This window comes from Diachasma alloeum, unplaced genomic scaffold (genome assembly GCF_001412515.2).
Source record: "Diachasma alloeum isolate Michigan unplaced genomic scaffold, Dall2.0 Dall_scaffold_00216, whole genome shotgun sequence".
NCBI classification, from domain to species: Eukaryota; Metazoa; Arthropoda; class Insecta; order Hymenoptera; family Braconidae; genus Diachasma; species Diachasma alloeum.
Genome location: NW_021680381.1, coordinates 301,856 through 317,974, shown reverse-complemented (window position 1 = coordinate 317,974; position 16,119 = coordinate 301,856). Strand labels below are relative to the sequence as shown.

The window sequence follows — 16,119 nt, the reverse complement described above, 5'->3', positions numbered from 1 at the left end:
ATTGAGTTGTTAATTGTTTTATTAGGGGGAGAGGGAGCAAATTCATGTAATTTTTATGTAATTTTTAATTTGGAATTTCTTTTGCATTTTCCTGAGCTCTTATAACCTAGTTTGGAGTCTCTTTGTCTGGGATAATCGATAAGTCGTCGGGGATGCAGTTGAACTATTTGAATTCTAGAAATTATTTTAACTTAATAATTTTTATGTCTAGATTATTCTAATGGTTGATGATTCATCTGTCAATTTTTATTTTAAGAAAAAAAATTGAGTATATATAAGAAAATTTGGTTATTTTTCTTCAATCTAACGATTTTAATTGATTTGATCGACTGTTGATGGTTTTTATCGAGGGAATCAATCCTTTTTTGGGTGAGAATTGATTTGTTGGGGCCGAGGAATTTTATATGTAGGGCTCTGACATTTTTTAAAACTATTCTCAGAAAGCCTCAAACACGTTTTATTTTTTTAAATAAATTTATTTGTTAATTATTTTATTAGGGGAAAGGGAGAGGGAGCAAATTCATGTAATTTTCAATTTGGACTTGCTGGGGGTTTTATAACCTAATTTGGTGTCTCTTTGTATGTATGGGGTAATCGATAAGTCATCAGGGGTGCAGTTGAATTATGTCAATTGACGCAGTGGCAAGTGGGGTAAAATGGACACGTGTGAATTTTCTCCAAGCGCTAATGACTCATTGAATTTGGAATGATCTGGAATAATTTTTATTCCTGAGTGACGAATATTTAAGAAAATAATAGAGAATGTCCATTTCACCCCGGGCCCCGCCCTTATAATTTTGGTCTCTAAATTATTCCATTAGTTAATCATTCATCTGTCAATTTTTATTGATTGAAAAAATTAATTACCTTTGGTCGACGAGAAAAATTAATGACTTTTCCTCGGTTTCGGTTATTTTTCCACTCAATTATTTAAATTGATGCAGTCAATAGTTGAGTTTTTACCGAATGAATTGATATTTTTAATGGAAATTCAATTTTTTTGGGGCCGAGGACCAGTGAATTAATTAATTAATTAATTTATTTATTTATTTAGCCCACAAAATAAGATAAATACTTGCCCAAACCCACTCCATTTTAAAATCTACTCTGAGATCTAGAATTTTGTGTTTGAGGCTCACCTTATTTTCNAATATCCGTCTGCTCTAATTAATTTTAAAAATCACTTCTGTTTCGTTAAAAAGATTCAACTGTCGAAATTGGGGGAAAATAGTGGCTCCTCTGGAAGCATTTTGAGCGGAAGTTGGCTGTGGAGAGGCTCACGAAGCTTCTAGAAGCTTCTAGAACATTCGAGAATCGGGGGGAGTATATAAAGGCATCGACGAATTGGCGCGACACTGTAGAAGCGCAGCATACACACACCGGTTAGCGTCTCGTTGCTGAATCACCTCGAGATATCGCATTACTTCCTTTGAATAGTTCTCGCTGAACAAAGTAAGTTGCATTGAAAATTATTGTTTCATCATTCTCCGCATTTTGTCTATATTATTCCAGTGGTTGGTGATTAATCTGTCATTTTTTGTCATGCCAAATAGTCAGTTGTCTTTGGGGGACGGAAAAATCGATGAGGAGTCCCCATTTTTGGTTATTTCTCTTTCATTTAACTGTTTTAATTCATTTAATCGACTGTTGATGGTTTTTATTGAGGGAATTAATACTTTTTTGACTGGAAATTGATTTTTTTGAGGTCGAGGAATTTTATGTGGGGCTGTGACATTTTTCTTGGTGGTTGTCAGGTCTCAAAAGCACGTTTCATTTTTTTAATAAATTGAGTTGTTAATTGTTTTATTAGGGGGAGAGGGAGCAAATTCATGTAATTTTTATGTAATTTTTAATTTGGAATTTCTTTTGCATTTTCCTGAGCTCTTATAACCTAGTTTGGAGTCTCTTTGTCTGGGATAATCGATAAGTCGTCGGGGATGCAGTTGAACTATTTGAATTCTAGAAATTATTTTAACTTAATAATTTTTATGTCTAGATTATTCTAATGGTTGATGATTCATCTGTCAATTTTTATTTTAAGAAAAAAAATTGAGTATATATAAGAAAATTTGGTTATTTTTCTTCAATCTAACGATTTTAATTGATTTGATCGACTGTTGATGGTTTTTATCGAGGGAATCAATCCTTTTTTGGGTGAGAATTGATTTGTTGGGGCCGAGGAATTTTATATGTAGGGCTCTGACATTTTTTAAAACTATTCTCAGAAAGCCTCAAACACGTTTTATTTTTTTAAATAAATTTATTTGTTAATTATTTTATTAGGGGAAAGGGAGAGGGAGCAAATTCATGTAATTTTCAATTTGGACTTGCTGGGGGTTTTATAACCTAATTTGGTGTCTCTTTGTATGTATGGGGTAATCGATAAGTCATCAGGGGTGCAGTTGAATTATGTCAATTGACGCAGTGGCAAGTGGGGTAAAATGGACACGTGTGAATTTTCTCCAAGCGCTAATGACTCATTGAATTTGGAATGATCTGGAATAATTTTTATTCCTGAGTGACGAATATTTAAGAAAATAATAGAGAATGTCCATTTCACCCCGGGCCCCGCCCTTATAATTTTGGTCTCTAAATTATTCCATTAGTTAATCATTCATCTGTCAATTTTTATTGATTGAAAAAATTAATTACCTTTGGTCGACGAGAAAAATTAATGACTTTTCCTCGGTTTTGGTTATTTTTCCACTCAATTATTTAAATTGATGCAGTCAATAGTTGAGTTTTTACCGAATGAATTGATATTTTTAATGGAAATTCAATTTTTTTGGGGCCGAGGACCAGTGAATTAATTAATTAATTAATTTATTTATTTATTTAGCCCACAAAATAAGATAAATACTTGCCCAAACCCACTCCATTTTAAAATCTACTCTGAGATCTAGAATTTTGTGTTTGAGGCTCACCTTATTTTCAATTCAGTAGCGAAGCGGTAAAACGGTTTAAGTCGATTTTAGCTTTTGGTCAGTTTTCAATGAATATCTCGGAATGCAAGGCAAATAGTAAAATTTTCGTTATAACCTTGTTTGTAGAGCGAATTGAGATCTATGAAAAAGCTCACCATGAAAATTTCGCTATCTCCCTTAGATTCGGAGATATTCCTCGAAAAATCAATAGAGAGCTAAGTCGACTTGAACCGTTTTACCGCTTCGTTACTGAATTCATCAATCGCTCACGGCTAGTAACCGAAATAATTCAACCAAAGAAAAAAAGAATTATCCATTCTCAAAAAATAACAGAACCAAATATCTAAGCCTCCCCTTCTCCCCCAGATGCCAGAAGAAATGGAGACGACCGGCGAGGTCGAGACCTTCGCCTTCCAGGCTGAGATCGCGCAGTTGATGTCGCTGATCATCAACACCTTCTACTCCAACAAAGAGATCTTCCTCAGAGAGTTGATCTCCAACTCGAGCGACGCCCTCGACAAGATCCGTTACGAATCCCTAACAGACCCAAGCAAGTTGGACAGTGGCAAGGATCTCTTCATCAAGATCATCCCCAACAAGAACGACCGCACCCTGACGATCATCGACACAGGAATTGGCATGACCAAGGCCGACCTCGTCAACAACCTTGGAACAATCGCCAAGTCTGGGACGAAGGCATTCATGGAGGCCCTGCAGGCAGGCGCTGACATCTCCATGATCGGTCAGTTCGGCGTTGGTTTCTACTCTGCGTACCTCATCGCCGACAAGGTCACTGTCGTCTCCAAACACAATGACGACGAGCAGTACCTGTGGGAGTCGGCGGCTGGGGGCTCCTTCACAGTGCGCCCAGACCCTGGTGAGCCCCTGGGCAGAGGTACCAAGATCGTTCTCCACATCAAGGAGGACCAGTCCGAGTACCTCGAGGAGTCCAAGATCAAGGAGATCGTGAAAAAGCACTCGCAGTTCATCGGTTATCCCATCAAACTCGTTGTCCAGAAGGAGCGAGAGAAGGAGCTGAGTGACGACGAGGCCGAGGCCGAGGCTGAGGGCGAGAAAAAGGAGGAGGAGGACGGCAAACCAAAGATCGAGGATGTGGGCGAGGACGAGGAGGCTGAGGACAAGGAGAAAAAGAAGAAGAAGAAGACTATCAAGGAGAAGTACGAGGAGGACGAGGAGTTGAACAAAACTAAGCCCATCTGGACGAGAAACCCAGATGATATCACACAGGAGGAATATGGTGTGTACACCATGTTTTTTTATTTATCAATGATGTTTTCATTATTTCATTAGTTTAGTTTTCCACGTCATTTTTCGATTTGACTTTTATTTATTTTTCTTTTCTGAGAAACCAGACGTGATTAATTTAGCTTCAAGATTCATTGATTGTAGGACAATGAATTTGTATAGTTTTTCTGGTTGGAAATTTGTGATTATTCTGGGTCTAGTGGGTTTTTGAGAAAAACAAGAAAAAAAATGTCTCTTGACATTTATCTCGACGACGGAAAGGTTTTCAGGGACTTTTCATAAAGCGAATTATTACCAAGATGAATACATCATTAACAGAGTCAACATTTGAATAAAATTGGAATGGAATTGACATGCATAATGAGTGAATTTGGATGCAAATGTCACAAGGCTTTTTTTTTTAGAAGTTTTTCATTTTCATACAAGGGCTTCTGAGGTTTGCTCCTGACCTGACTCATTACTGAAATTATAAGTCCATAATTGAAAACAGTGAAATTTGAACAAAATTAAATAACCATTCCAAGTTGATTTCCGATACTTTCAAGCCTAAATCATCTCTATAATGAGTGATTTGAGGACCAATCTCAAATCACTTATTATTATTATTGTTATTATTATTATTATTTCAATGAAAATCTTTCTTAGACAATTCCCCGCCCCCAACATCTCGAAATGTCTCATATACTAATCAACAATCACTTGAACAACAAAATTAATTCCTCATCTTCTCCCCAGGCGAGTTCTACAAATCTCTGACAAACGACTGGGAGGACCACCTAGCGGTGAAGCACTTCTCCGTGGAGGGTCAGCTTGAGTTCCGAGCGCTCCTCTTCGTCCCCCGTCGCATGCCATTCGACCTCTTCGAGAACAAAAAACGCAAGAACAACATAAAGCTGTACGTCCGCCGAGTCTTCATAATGGACAACTGCGAGGAGCTGATCCCCGAGTACCTGAACTTCATGAAGGGAGTAGTGGACTCTGAGGACCTTCCCCTGAACATCTCCCGTGAGATGCTGCAGCAGAACAAGATCCTCAAAGTGATCCGCAAGAACCTCGTCAAGAAGTGCCTGGAGCTCTTCGAGGAGCTCACGGAGGACAAGGAGAACTTCAAGAAGTTCTACGAGCAGTTCAGCAAGAACATCAAGCTTGGGATCCACGAGGACACCACCAACAGGACTAAATTGGCGGACCTGCTGAGGTACAACACATCAGCCTCAGGCGAGGAGGTGTGCTCACTGAAGGAGTACGTGGCACGGATGAAGGAGAACCAGAAGCACATCTACTACATCACTGGTGAATCTAAGGAGCAGGTGGCCAACTCGTCGTTCGTGGAGCGTGTCAAGAAGCGTGGCTTCGAGGTGGTGTATATGACTGAGCCAATCGACGAGTACGTGGTCCAGCAGATGAAGGAGTTCGATGGAAAGCAGCTGGTGTCCGTCACCAAAGAGGGCCTGGAGCTCCCTGAGGACGAGGCCGAGAAGAAGAAGAGGGAGGAGGACAAGGCCAAGTTCGAGGAGCTCTGCAAGATTATGAAGACCATTCTTGACAACAAAGTGGAGAAGGTGGTGGTATCCAATCGTCTCGTGGACTCGCCCTGCTGCATCGTCACGTCGCAGTACGGCTGGACCGCCAACATGGAGAGGATCATGAAGGCCCAGGCCCTGAGGGACGCCTCGACGTTGGGCTACATGGCCGCCAAGAAGCACCTGGAGATCAATCCTGATCACTCGGTCATTGAGGCTCTCAGGCAGAAGGCTGAGGCTGACAAAAATGACAAGGCTGTCAAGGATCTTGTTGTTCTGCTTTTTGAGACGTCTCTGCTGTCCTCTGGGTTCACTCTCGATGAGCCCCAGGTTCACGCCAAACGCATCTACAGGATGATCAAGCTGGGCTTGGGGATCGACGAGGATGACACGGTTCATGAGGAGGTCAAGGTCGAGGATGTGCAGGCCATCGAGGCCGAGAGCGAGGACGCCTCCAGGATGGAGGAGGTTGACTAAATGGGTGGGGGGGCAAGACTGGTGGTTGATTTGTAACCACGTTTTATGTGGTTAACACGATGCTGAACCGAGTGATCTATTCGATTTGATTTAAGATTTAGATTGTTAAATCATTCGCCGTAGGTGGTTCTCTCTTTTTTTATTCATCCGGAAGGTATACCAAATGCATTTCTATGAGTAGGTGGATTCATTGTCATAAATTTCGCGTAATAAATATGGATATTAATAATATTTTGAGTGTTTTGGTTTTTACCTAGCCTGTTGGTGGGGTTGTTGAGGGAGATTGAGGGGCTGTTGTAGAAATTCATTAATTTATTTATATATTTACAATTTACATTTGAGAATTCAGTAGTGAAGTGGGAGATCATGAATTAATGTTTCAATACATTTTTGTGCGTTCGTCTTGGAGAGTTCTTTCGAGGAGAAAAGTCGGATTTCATTTTAATTTGATTGCTTTTGTAATTTATAAAATTCTCGACGAAAAATGTCTTGAATTTTTTTTTTTTTTTCAATTTATACCTATGAAAAATTTCTGAATTCGTTAGAAAATCTTTTTGGATTTCCATTGAAAATTGAGTTTGAAGAATTCTTTGATGGAATTGACCAAAAATCAATGGAATTTTCCATTGAAGTGCAATAGAAATTCAATAGAATTTTCTATCGAGTTGCTGGGCTTTTCTGCTAAATTTAATCGTTTGTGTGCTCATCACTGACATAATTTTACATTTGAACGTGCAAAAAACTCTTCCATTACATTATGCCACTTCGATACTGAATTTAACACTCGATTGGTGATCATTTTGCAATTAGAAATAATCAGACAATTTATTCCTTCATTAAAAGCTGAAAGCAACTCTCGAAGGTGGTCAATGCTGGTGGCACACCAGCCAGTTGGTTCCAGAGGGCAACCGCATAAGGAATATGTTTCTGCTCCATCAATTTTTTTATCAATATCCTCATGTTGGGCTCCAGCTCAGGTAAATCATGATTCAGGAACATCTGCTCGAGGATTTTATCGTAGATCGGGTGGTGGGGAGGGAATGATGGTGTTAAGTTCTTGAAGAAAGCTTCCTCGAGGATTGGTAATGGAAATTCAGAGAGGTTCGAGGACTTCATCAGGTCGACAGCTTCCTCATGGAGCTCCGGGATATTCGAGGATAGTCTGAGGAAAATTTTTTCTTCGAGACTGGATTTTTCGTCACTCTTTTCGATAAATTGATGGAGAACCTAGAGAAAATGAAAATCATCAATTATATTATCGTAATTTTAACATTTAATGTTGAATTTGAAAAATCGATTTTGGAAAAATATCAATTTTTTTGAATCTGCATGGAAAATTTAATTTTAATTGCTGTCAGTGAATAGAACTTATTGAGGTCTATATTCATGAAAAAAATAATGAAATTCGATTGATCCCTTTTAAGAGAATTAAAAAATAAATAAATAAAAAATACCACACGTTGGGAAAAATTGGAAACTTAAATTTCAGAGATTACAAAATTGCTATTCGGAAGCAAAAGATGGAATTCTACATTTATTTTACTAAAACAATTTCTATCCAAAAATTGATAGTATTTTCAATAAAAAATTCCATACAAATCCACTATAATTCACAATCGAATTCTTGAGGTTTGTCTAAGCAATTTTTTCCCACACCTTAATTTCGATATCTAAAACCCAATTTTTACCTCTTCAGGAATTAGCTGCCCTCGCAAAAGATCCCTATACTCCTCCAGGACGATGCTCTCCCCTTTGGACTGACCCTTCCCCCCAAAAACCCAACTGACTCTCTCAATCATCAGAAGAACCGGATTTTTATCAACACAAACAAATTCAGGCTCTTGGAACTGCGGCCACCTCTTCAGCACCTCCTTCACCATCTCATAATCATTCTTGCTTTCCATATTCGTGAATAAATCCTCAAATATTTGAAACCGTTCTTCCTCCGTGGAGTCATCAACAATCGGAATGTCGTCTTCCCTCGCAGTCGGAAAATCCCCACCCGACGATTTCTCTCCCACAATTCCGTCCTCTTCAACTTCCGGGAAGTCCCCCCAACTGTCCCACCCAGCCCCCTCTTCGCCCCACTCTTGACCTTCAGATAACTCCGCTGAATCAATTTTTTCTGTCACTTTCTTCTCATCAACTTCTCCCTTTTCTTCACTGACTTCCATCTTCTCTTCCCTAATTTCCCCCACTTCTCCTTTAATTTTCGTTTCCCCTTCATCAACCGCACCCGCCGTCTCCCCATCCTCTGGCCAATCATCACCCCATCCACTCTCATCCCCCCACCCCTCCCCATTATCCTCAATTTTCCCACATTTTTTTTCCTCCAATCGTTTAAAACCCTCACAATTTTCTTTTTCACCATCTAAAATCACCTTATCAATTTCATCATCTTCAACCTCATCTTTGACCTCTTCAAGGTCAACAACAATATCGTCATCATTGAATTCAGCGTCACCCCAGGCACCCCNAAAAATTGGAAACTTAAATTTCAGAGATTACAAAATTGCTATTCGGAAGCAAAAGATGGAATTCTACATTTATTTTACTAAAACAATTTCTATCCAAAAATTGATAGTATTTTCAATAAAAAATTCCATACAAATCCACTATAATTCACAATCGAATTCTTGAGGTTTGTCTAAGCAATTTTTTCCCACACCTTAATTTCGATATCTAAAACCCAATTTTTACCTCTTCAGGAATTAGCTGCCCTCGCAAAAGATCCCTATACTCCTCCAGGACGATGCTCTCCCCTTTGGACTGACCCTTCCCCCCAAAAACCCAACTGACTCTCTCAATCATCAGAAGAACCGGATTTTTATCAACACAAACAAATTCAGGCTCTTGGAACTGCGGCCACCTCTTCAGCACCTCCTTCACCATCTCATAATCATTCTTGCTTTCCATATTCGTGAATAAATCCTCAAATATTTGAAACCGTTCTTCCTCCGTGGAGTCATCAACAATCGGAATGTCGTCTTCCCTCGCAGTCGGAAAATCCCCACCCGACGATTTCTCTCCCACAATTCCGTCCTCTTCAACTTCCGGGAAGTCCCCCCAACTGTCCCACCCAGCCCCCTCTTCGCCCCACTCTTGACCTTCAGATAACTCCGCTGAATCAATTTTTTCTGTCACTTTCTTCTCATCAACTTCTCCCTTTTCTTCACTGACTTCCATCTTCTCTTCCCTAATTTCCCCCACTTCTCCTTTAATTTTCGTTTCCCCTTCATCAACCGCACCCGCCGTCTCCCCATCCTCTGGCCAATCATCACCCCATCCACTCTCATCCCCCCACCCCTCCCCATTATCCTCAATTTTCCCACATTTTTTTTCCTCCAATCGTTTAAAACCCTCACAATTTTCTTTTTCACCATCTAAAATCACCTTATCAATTTCATCATCTTCAACCTCATCTTTGACCTCTTCAAGGTCAACAACAATATCGTCATCATTGAATTCAGCGTCACCCCAGGCACCCCCAGCCTCATCCCCCTCAGCGCTCCCGCTTTCCCCCAAATTTCCCACCTCCTTCCACTCTTCATTCCCCTCAATTTCTTCCTCCTCAACTTCCGCCGAGAAATCATCACCCCAGGCGTCATCCCCCCAGTCTCCCTCCACATCATCAACCACTTTAAAAGTCCCTCCCCCCAAGTCATTTGCCTCTTTCTCCAATTCCGTTTGTTTTCCAATCGACTCCCCTCCATTTACCTCTTCAACTTCCTCTTCTCTCAGCTTATCAACCCAGTCAACAATCGCCTTCTTCGCCTCATCATCACCCCCCCTCGCCTGCTCAACCGTTTGTTCTCCAATCGACTCCCCTCCATTCACCTCTTCAACTTCCTCCTCTCTCAGCTTATCAACCCAGTAAACAATCGCCTTCTTCACCTCATCATCGCCCCCCCACGCCTGCTCAACCATCCCCCTCACCACCTCCATGGGGTCGTACAAGAGATACCTCTCATCCCCCGGGAACATCCCCCTAAACATCTGCACCCCATAAAAATAAATAATCCCCTGAACATGAAGCTCGCTCCTCTTCAACCCCCTCATCACCTCCTCAACATCCCCCCCGCAAGCCAGCAGATACGAGAACCCAAGAGTCCAGTCGTCATTCATAACATGACTGCAGCACTGGACGAAGAAATGTCTGATGTCAGAAATCTCCAGCCCATAGGAAGCCGTCTCGCTGAGCAACGCGACCCTCACGAGAGTCTGACACATCTTCAACTTCGTATTATCAACATCGGGTTGAGAGTACTTGGAGTACCTCGTGTCGATCCTGCTGACGAGGCAATTCTCGTGCAGCGATTGATAGAAGAACGGAAAGCTCTGCAAAATTCCCCTGTACTTCTCCAGAGTGGCGTCCTCATCGACGTCGTACGTGTCCTCGAAGACGTTTTTCCGGTTGATGTTGAGGGCGGCCCTCCAGAATCCCTGATTGCTGACGCTCCTGAGAATCCCGAGGGACTGATTGAAGATCTGGGCGGAATTCTTGACGATTCCAGTCGACGTCTCCAGGATCTTGGGGACGAACTCCCTGGATTCGACCTGGGGAGTGGTGATGGCGTCTGCAAAGTCATCGTCAGGGTCGCTGTCCTCGTCGGGATCGGTTGCCAGATCGTCGTAGGCGTGAGAGGACATCCAGGTCTCGAGGTTTTTGTTCAGCAACTGGATCTCGAGGAGGTGGACTTGCCTGAGGGAGTCCTCGAGGATGTCAGGGGGGCCGTGAGTGATGGTGAACCAGAAGCAGCGTTTCTTGAATTCCAGGTCTGGGTAGCTCTGACACGAGGCTAGCTTGTGGATAATCCCCCAGGCGGGGGAGTAGCTGCTGTCGATGAGCTGTTTGCAGGTGGATGCGCAGGTGGCGAAGTCCTCGACTTGGAAGGATTTGGTGGCGATCAGTGAGAGAATCTTGCCCTCGCGGTGCTTTTGGTTGTGGGTGTCTAGGTGGAGGTAGGAGGAGAGGGTTAGGAGACGCTGCTGGCGCTTGTAGGCACCCTCACAGGTGTCGAGACAGTTTTCGATTAGCTTGAGCTTGTTCGGGCAGTTTCGTACCTGCGGAGGGGAGTAGACAGGGTGACTTGTGGGGAAGTATATTGTTTGTTGATTGTGATTGGGTGATCTAGGGCTTTGATGGTGGTGATAGAACTATCGAAATGAGACATTTTAGTTTATGGTGACCTATATTTAAGTCGCGACCAACATTTAGGTGACGTCCTAATTCAGGTGATGCAAAATGTTATGTGGTGAACAATATTTAGGTGCAGGCCAATATTATGAAGTGGCCAAGGATTAGGAAAGAATTTATATCATGTGGTGACCAACATTAGGTGGCCACCTAATTCAGGTGAAGACAAAATTTATCAACTGACCAATATTTAGGTAGCGCTGTATATTTAAATCCGAATCTGTATCCAAATGTCGACCTATATTGTCACGAACTACATTTATGTGACGACCTAATTTAGGTGAAGACCAATATTATGCGGTGATATATATTGAAATATCTGCCTACTTCGAGGTGGAATATTATGTGATGACGAATAATTCGATAGCAAGTAATATTATGTGCTGACCAATATTTAGATGGCGCCCAATATTCAAGTCGCAATTTGTATTTAAATGGCGACCTACATTCAAGTCGTGACCTAAAGCCAGGTGGCAAGCGCTATTTGGATGAAGAGGTAAATTAGGTGATGACCAATATTATGTGCATGCAATATTTAGGTGGTGATATATATTGAAGTGGTCTTTAACATTAAATAGTGGCAATAATTATGTGGCGACGGATATTATGTGCTGACCAATATTTAGGTGGCGTCTTATATTCAAGTCCCAATTGAATTCAAATGGCGACCTGAATCAGGTGATGACCAATATTATGTGAGTCAATATGTAGATGTGCGCTGTATATTCAAGTGCCCTTTAACATCAGGTAACGACTAATTAAGCGGCGACGAATATTAAGCCTACGGCCTATATTTAAGCCAAAGCCTGTATTCAAATGGCAAACTCTATTCAAGTCGTGATCTAATTCATATAGGTCCCTAATTCGCGTAGCGATTTAAATAGGGTGGCGCTTAAAATTCAGGTGACGACCCACATTTAAGTAGTCACTTATATTGGGCCTGAACAAAAAAAAACTGATATCCCATTCATTTCTCATACCAATTAAATAGTCACAATAAAAAAAATAATATAAAAAAATTATGAAGTATGAAGTTGATGAGTAGGCATTCACCACTCAGCAGCAATAAAAATTCTGAAGGCTCCTTACCTGAAGTGGCAGAATATTCAAACTGAACTCATCCAGAACCTGAAGAGCATTGATCAGATCGAACTCCCTCTGCACCACCTTATCATCCTCATCAATGAGATTCAAGCAAGCCTTGGCGAGCTCCATCGTTGGATCATGCAGACTCTTCGAAGAGTCAAAGTACCTCCTGGCCGCCTCCACGACCAGTTCAATCGCCCTGGGGTACGATATCTTCAGAAACGATCCCTCCTTCCTCCTCGTCTCGATCAGAGAAACACAATCCTGAATATTGGCCTTCACTCCAGACGACAATTTCGTCGAAGCCACTATCTCAAAACAAATCTCCGTTTCTATACAGTTGAATACCAGTCCCTGGACCTCCAGGATATCATTAAGAAGCTCCGTCCAAGCCTCCTGAGGGGGCGCAGGTGATCTCTCCTTCAACGAACTCGCCATCTCGTTCAGGAGGACTCTCACCGGCTCAGGATTCTCCTTATTCTCACTTATAAATCTGATCGTCGAGCTCACGTGGTACTTATTCAGTATCTTCAGGCACTCGAGCTCCTTCCCAAGATCGTCCAGAGGATTCTCAGACCTCGAAGAGTCTTTAATACTGAAATTCTTTGATACAGCATCAAAAATATCTCTAGCCTTTTCGTACATGTCAGGACTGACACACGAGTGAATGCATCCTAGAGCCAGTGTCATTACGTCATCAATGACCTCGACGATCCTGGGGTCTTGGCCCAGATTGTGGAACAAAATCGACGGAAACGTCAGGTCAGCCTGACTCAACTCCACCAGATACTCTCTGAACAGGTGCTTCTCGAGGGCGACGTCCAGGTGCTCCTGCCTCCTATAAAGAAAAGGCAGCAGAAAACTCGTGATGTCGTTGATGAAGCTCTCCTCCGTCGTTCTGCTCATCAGCAGCTGGAGCTTCTGGAGGTTCGACAGCTTCTCCAGCTGCGCGAGGGACATGTCCTCCAGGTAGATCTTGTAAATGAGGTCGTTCAGGGTCTCCAGCTCCACCAGGAGGTCCTCGAGGCCATCAATCCTGTGTGACTTTCCTATTTTAATCAGTTCAAGGGCATTCTCCACGATGCAGCTATCTCGTTCAATCTGATTAGCCCGAGATTTGTACCACTTGGTCAGCAAGTTCATCGTTAATTCTGTGGTTCTGTAGGGGGCCAATGAGGGATCGTCTTCGTAGATCGTCTCTGAGTCCCCAGTGGACTCCCCCGAGGCGATCCCCTCGAACTGGGACTTCTCGGACCAGTCCCTGGTCCTCAACTCCTTCTGATACAGCAGATACAGCTGTCCCTCACTGTCGCACTCTGGCAGTAACTTCTCGTACTCCCCAGGACTCAGCGTCTCCGGAAAGCAACTGATTATCGCCAGCCAGTGGGGCATCAGCTTGCCCCCGTGATACGTGAACATGATCTCCACAGCCCTGTAATCGCAGTCCCTGGCGAATTTAACAGCATTCTCCAGGAGCGAGAGCCTCCTGAACTTCTCGTAGAACTCCTTTCTGTACTTGAAGCCCTCCCCGATGAGGATCTCGTAGGTCTTCAGTTTGTCCAGGTGATCCAGCAGTTGTCTTCTGTAACCGATCAGCTCCTTCTGGGGCTCCGTCAGGCCCTCCTTCATCCCCTTCAGCAGGTCGTTGATCTTCTGAACCTGCTTGAGACTGTTGGGTCCACGATTCAGCTCTGCCAGCTCCTCGTTGACTTTCTCGTCCATCAGCTTGCCGTCGTCGTGGGTGGATATCGACAGGAATGTCTCCAGGTTGGCCCCTCGAAGACCGAAGTTCAACAGCTCTCTGGCCGCCTCCAGGGTGTCTGGCACTCTGGAGATGCACTCGTTGAGGACCCAGGACCTCTTTGAGACCTTGCTCAGGTGGTCGTTGATGGCTGCCAACGAGAACTCGGACTTCCTCCAGCGGGTCTGGTGCACCAGGTCCTTGTCCAGGTTGTAGGTGTTGGCGAGGCTCAGGGCGTCCTCGTACTCCTCGATGTCGATCTTGCGGGCGTAGAGCTCCTCGGGGGTCGTGCTCTTCAGCCCCAGGAGTCTGTAGGTCCTCTGCAGGATCTTTGATTTCTTTCGCTTGGGCTGGAACCTCTCGATGTCGGTTATGGAGTAGATCAGGGATTTTAGGAGGTTTATGGAGTAGTCTAGGAGGGTTATTGGCTCCAGTTCGTCTTCCTCCTGGTCGCTTTCCTCGGCGTCGGAGGGGGAGCCGTCGTGGCTGGGGGTTCTCTTTCGCTTTTTCGAGGTCACCAGGGTCTCGCAGTCGAGGGCTAGGAAGCCCTTCCCCGAGTAGAACTCGGAGATTTGGGGCTGGCCAGAGAGGAATTCAGGGCTGGCGCCCAGGAGGTTCGACAGGCTGGACATTGAGCAGACGGAGACGGCTCCGGAGTACCTCGCGATGATGATGGAGTGGTCCGACCACCAGCCGATGTCCACGGGGTGGAAGTCCGAGGTGGTGGGGCTCCTGCGGAGCCTCTTCGGGGGCAGGGGATTCTGGGCGTCGTAGCCCGGCTGATCGGGGAGGCTCCACTTCTTTCGGAGTTTCAGGCTTGGGAGGTCCCAGAGGGAGACTGCGCCGTCGGTGTGCAGGCAGACGAGGTGGCTGCACCCCGGGGAGATGGAGATCCGGAAGATCACCGGGGCTGGCGGCGTGCGGAAGGAGGGGATCAGGCTCCAGAGGGAGAGCGTCGAGGTGGAGTTCTCCTCGAAGGTGAAGGAGAGCTTGTAGAAGGGGTAGTCGTTCAGGGGGCGCCAGGAGGTGAGACCGCTGCTCGCCGCTGGCGACGCCAAGTGGCTTTGGGTGATGCAGTTGCCTGCGGGGGAATGGAATAATCCGAGGAAATTGTTTGAATATTTTTAATATTACTTTTATAGAATATTTACTTGAGAGTTATTTAATATATAATTAAAATGAATTTTTATTTGAAAACATGAATATTTCGTTTTTCGATACCGTATTTCTCCGGTGGAGTTCATACTGAGCAATTCTCATTGGGATTATCATAATATAATCATAATTTTATCATTATTATATTGTGGTAATTATAATATATTTATATTATATAATATAATATATCTAGTATGAATTATATTATAATATATTTATAATTATGAATATAAATATTCATAATATATTATAATATAATTATGATAATTATATTGCTCTAGGAGATGATTATGTTAGTTATGATATTAAGGGAACTCCCTCAATAATGATAAACGTTAAAAAATTAATCGAAATTCTTTCCTATAAAAATAAGAAATTTAGGAGAAATGAATAATCATTGGAGGAGTTCAAGGTCACGTGTAACAGTCATTCTCTAGAACAACATGATAGTTATAATTGAAACCTAATCAGGCTCGCCTGGGAATGACTCGATTTGAAAAATACGGTTTAAAAAAAAATACTTCTCCCAAGTAAATGAATATTTGGCGAAAGTAATTTTTTTTCAGTGTGAAATTTATTCTATTCATTCTATGGGAAGACCAACGAATATTTATAAAAATTATTCTGTTCAAAATGTTATTCCAATCACGCTGAATATTCATTTTGTCTATTTCATGCAATAATAACCAACCGATCCCTTGAAATTGGAATTTATTTCTAAAAAAAATGTCTCTAAAGATGATGTCTGTT

The 16,119-nt window shown here is 42.9% G+C and overlaps 2 protein-coding genes across 2 annotated transcripts in view; one reads left to right on the top strand and one right to left on the bottom strand.

The window, feature by feature from the left end:
* Window positions 1-1,344: 1,344 nt before the first annotated feature.
* Window positions 1,345-6,421, top strand: LOC107037285 (heat shock protein 83). The gene is made up of 3 exons (XM_015255755.1): window positions 1,345-1,452; window positions 3,291-4,182; window positions 4,926-6,421. Exons 2-3 carry the CDS (start codon window positions 3,291-3,293, stop codon window positions 6,188-6,190), a joined length of 2,157 nt encoding a protein of 718 aa, XP_015111241.1. The 5' UTR covers window positions 1,345-1,452; the 3' UTR covers window positions 6,191-6,421.
* A 274-nt stretch (window positions 6,422-6,695) lies between these two features.
* The window catches only part of LOC107037286 (neuroblastoma-amplified sequence), a 13,785-nt gene continuing 4,361 nt past the window's right edge, over window positions 6,696-16,119 (bottom strand). The window contains exons 3-5 of the mRNA XM_015255756.1: window positions 12,477-15,295; window positions 8,891-11,254; window positions 6,696-7,417 (exon numbers count right to left, since the gene is read on the bottom strand). Of these exons, the coding sequence (XP_015111242.1) occupies window positions 7,016-7,417; window positions 8,891-11,254; window positions 12,477-15,295 (5,585 nt within the window). The 3' untranslated portion in view covers window positions 6,696-7,015. The remainder of the gene's footprint in view (window positions 7,418-8,890; window positions 11,255-12,476; window positions 15,296-16,119) is intronic.